Source organism: Galeopterus variegatus, unplaced genomic scaffold (genome assembly GCF_000696425.1).
Source record: "Galeopterus variegatus unplaced genomic scaffold, G_variegatus-3.0.2 Scaffold12140, whole genome shotgun sequence".
Classification (NCBI taxonomy): Eukaryota; Metazoa; Chordata; class Mammalia; order Dermoptera; family Cynocephalidae; genus Galeopterus; species Galeopterus variegatus.
Genome location: NW_007738251.1, coordinates 30,684 through 35,021, shown reverse-complemented (window position 1 = coordinate 35,021; position 4,338 = coordinate 30,684). Strand labels below are relative to the sequence as shown.

General features: G+C 37.4%; 1 protein-coding gene across 1 annotated transcript; it reads right to left on the bottom strand.

The window, feature by feature from the left end:
- Positions 1–3,416: 3,416 nt before the first annotated feature.
- LOC103610955 (olfactory receptor 8K3-like) lies at positions 3,417–4,331 on the bottom strand (the record flags this gene model as incomplete). The annotated part of the gene is made up of 1 exon (XM_008595007.1): positions 3,417–4,331. A coding segment is annotated over one exon (915 nt), but the record flags the coding sequence as incomplete, so codon positions are not given.
- Positions 4,332–4,338: the final 7 nt, after the last annotated feature.

Sequence of the window (4,338 nt, the reverse complement as noted above, 5' to 3'; positions counted from 1 at the left end):
TAAAAAAAAAAAAAAAAAAAAAAAAGAAAAATAGCTGGGGACTACCGCTGATTACAGGGACACACTGCAAATGGAGGCAGGGCTGCTAGAGGTACTGAAGGAAGTTGAGGAAAGAGGTATGCCAAGGAAAAAAGAATACAAGGCCATGGCCTTTCCTCTGCTGGCTCAGGCTAGTGACTGAAAAGGAAAATGACTCATGAAATCAAGGACAAAAGTTAAAGGAAGAATTATAATTAGAAAGAGAGACTCTTTTAACTCAGGCTGATAGCAAGGATATGATAGTGTGTCAGTTGGACTGAGTCATGGACCACCTTCATGATTTGGTGTGCTGTTTTGCAAAAATAAATGGAAAGTAGCTGCTGCAGGCCAAGATCCATGCTGTAATTTCAAACCCAGAGTGGAATCCTAGAAAATGGGAACCCACTCCTGAGACCGATATCTTGGATGAGAAATATGAGAATTTCCAAGTAGAGGTAATCGATGTTGAAGCAGGAAATCTTCAGGCTAGACCAGTAATAATACAAAAAGCTTAAGACTAGGCAAGAGCAACCAGAAGGGCAGAACATCCAAGATTTACCTCCTCTGCTAAAATGCATGCAGACAAGTGCCAGCCCTTACACTTCAGCAGAGCTGGTAGAACTGACTACTAAGTTTTGGCAGAAAGGGAGAGAAAGCATTCCTCGGTGGCTGTTCCACTTTTGAGATACCAGGGCCAATGTATAATATTGTTAAGGGATGAGCTGGCAAAAATGGCATTGGTCACCAACCATCCCTCACTCCCACAGAGCAGGGCAATATAACAAAAACGCCTCCCTGTTGACTTGGATCAAGGCAGGCTGCTGTGCCACATGGCCTGGTGAAGGGAGGATCCTGGGAGTGCCCCCTTGGTGATCTACTGTCGAGGAACTGCAAAAATTCCCTAGGGAATTGTGTATGAGACATTTCATTTATCAAGACCCCTTCTGTGGTCCAGACTTGGTGCAATTTGCTGGAAGAATGAAAGGCAGTGTCATACAGTCGGCTCCCAGTTGCTACGATGGAACATTGATATCTGTTCTGTCACCCCTAGTAGGGCAATATCACCCCTAGTTAAAGTTATTTTGTAAAAATGTTTTTACTCTTTATCTGAATCTCCTCATATTCAGTAGGTTAAATAGAAAATTTAAGTTTTAAATGTGATAGAGTCATTTGAATGTTAAGAATATTAGGAGTCCATTTAATCCAACTTTACAACCTATCATTTACTCTTTTTACAAAATTGCCTTTAATTTTTAGGGAATGGTCACCCTCTGAATTTGTACATGATTGAATTCATTTTCTATATTTGACATGGTTCTAGGTATTCACCGATTTTATTATATTTGAAAATATTTAATTGATAAATAAAAGTTGTATATTTTCATGGTGAACAATGTGTTCATTGTATATATGTGTACATTGTGCACCAATTACCACAGTCAAATACACTAATACATGTGCCACCACCCATAGGTACCTGTTGTGTGTGTGTGTGTGTGTGTGTGTGAGAGAGAGAGAGAGAGAGTGTGTGTGTGTGTGTGTGTGTGTGTGTGTGTGTGTGTGTGAATGTGGTAAAAACACTTGAAATTTCTCTATCATCAAATTTAAAATAAACAACGCAGTATTATAAACTACGGTCTCCATGTTGTACACTAGATTCCCCAGAACTTATGTATCTTATAACTAAACCCTCTGTCTTTTCTCCTCTCCTAATCTGAAACAGGATCAAGTGAGGTTCTACTCTCTGCCATCTCAGGGTGACATCAGCGAAGCACAAAAATAACATTGAGATAATATAGGGCAGTTGCTCAGAGCATGAATTCTGGAGCAGGATCACCTGATTTTGAAACCTGGTTCTAATACCTAATACCTTGGTGTAGTCTAACAATTTATTTACCTTCTCTAAGTCCCTATGTTAAATATCTGAAAAATATAACTTTTAGTAGGAACTACCCCACAGAGTTGTTGTGATGACTCAGTTAAATGAGACATGAAGAATGCCTTTCATATAGTCCTCAGTAATTGTGACATATTATTACCTGTTTGTTCCTAGGACCATCTTAAAGATTTAATTTACTACATCAGCAATTTGGTAATGTCTGTCCTCACATGACAATTCACTTTTAATTTTATTCCAATGAAATTAATTTATTCAAGTTTCATTGGCCAGTCATGATATTTTATTTTGTGATGTTAAACTAAGGAAATTTTCCAGACTCTGATAGCTTACATAAAATATTAGGTTTATTAAAAGAGAATAAAAGTTATCAAAATTACATGGGAAAATATGTGGAGTTACAAGTAGCAACTATGTCCAAGGGACATCTACAAAGGTCAAAAGAAAAATCCAGTATAGTGCAATCCATGTGAATATTTTCATTTGCTTCTCACAAGTAGAACATTAAATTGATGCAGTCAAACAATGAAAGACAAAACACAGCACATCTTCAAAATCATAGTGCATCTTCAAACTTGAGAAAAATTAGTCCAGTGAAAAACAGGCAACAAAACCAATTCATCATAGAATAGTTACACACAAACATATGAAAACAGCTATCACACAAGTTATAAACATGGTAATTGCTTTTTTAGTAAACAAGAAAATAATCTATGAAAGCAAACCGGCAGTTATTAAGTGAGAACAACTGGGGGAAATGTACAAACCTAACAGTGTCTATTAATAGCTTCAAAATTCTTACCTTAACTGATATACCCACTAGTATCAACAAAATGAGCTTATTGAGACAAAATCAGGAGCCAATCAGAATCTATGGGTTATTAAGTTACAAAGAAAGAATATTCATATATGGAAATAAAGTCTTTGTGAGGAGAAAAAATGGGATCACATTGTTTGGAATAGTTATGACTTGAGCACATTCATAAGACTTCAGATTATTACATATTATGTAAGCAACCAGTACTGAGCACAACTCCAAAATATGCCAGCAAAAGTGTGAAGGTTAAAACATAAAGAGAGAGCTCATGTACACACAAACCCATGAACACACACACACAAGCAGAAACATACACACAATCACTGTAAATTTTATTACAATAGATGTTAAAAAAACAAGAACCCTTGCCACTCCCATATGTAGTTACCACTGTGTCCTACTCCCACTCAGCATATTCACTTGCCTTTTTTTTTTTTTTAGTCTGCATATATGGAACACACTTTGCTGTTCTATAAAATTGACTTACTATGCATACACTTCCTCTGCTCCTCTCAAGGAAGGCAAAGATTTTCACTGTTATGTTTGTTAATCAATATACAACAATTAGGAGACCCTGGTATATACAAGACTATATATAAATACATGTTGAATAAATTTGTGCTTGCTATTCCTTCTAAAGACATACAGAGCAAAGATTGACACCCATAACGTTCCTTTTAAAAATCACACATAATGAAAAATACTGCATAAGTTATTCAATGTTCTTTGTAAGGCATATTTTACATCTTTGTTCCTCAAGCTGTAGATCAAGGGATTCAACATGGGTATAACCAGGGTGTAAAATATGGAAGTCACTTTATCAGTGTAGGAGGAATGACTGGATTTGGGCTGCACATACATAAATATCAATGTCCCATAGAACACTATGACCACTGTCAGGTGGGATGCACAGGTGGAGAAAGCTTTGCGCCTGCCCTCAGTAGAGTTCATCCTGAGAACAGTTATGAGGATGAGCAGGTAAGACACAAGAACTACCAGAAGAGATGAAATTAAATCAAAAGCTGCTAATATCAGAATTATCAATTCAATTTCTTGTGTATTTGAGCAAAGCAAAGATAACAAGGGGATACTGTCACAGTAGAAATGCCTGATGACATTATAGCCACAGAAGGGTAAGGTGAAAATCTTGATGGTGACTAGAAGAGACACAAATGTACAGTAGAGATAAGGAATTGCCACCAACAGTCGACATACCCTTTGTGACATAACAATTGTGTAGAGGAGAGGGTTACAGATGGCCACATATCGATCATAGGACATCGCGGACAGTATAAAAAGTTCACTAACAATGAAGACAAGAAAGAAAGCTAGCTGTGTGGCACAAAAATAATAGGAGATTGTGTTCCGATCTGAGACAAAATTTACTAACAATTTGGGACCCACAGTTGTTGAATAACCAAGATCAGTAAGAGCCAGGTGTCTGAGAAAAAAGTACATGGGGGTTTGCAGCCTGGAGTCCACCTTGGTGAGGATTATAATGCCCAAGTTGCCAGCTACTGAGATTATGTAGATGATGAGAAACAGCCCAAATAATGGGGCCAGCAGCTCAGCGCGATCAGTGATGCCCGTCAGAATGAATTCATTC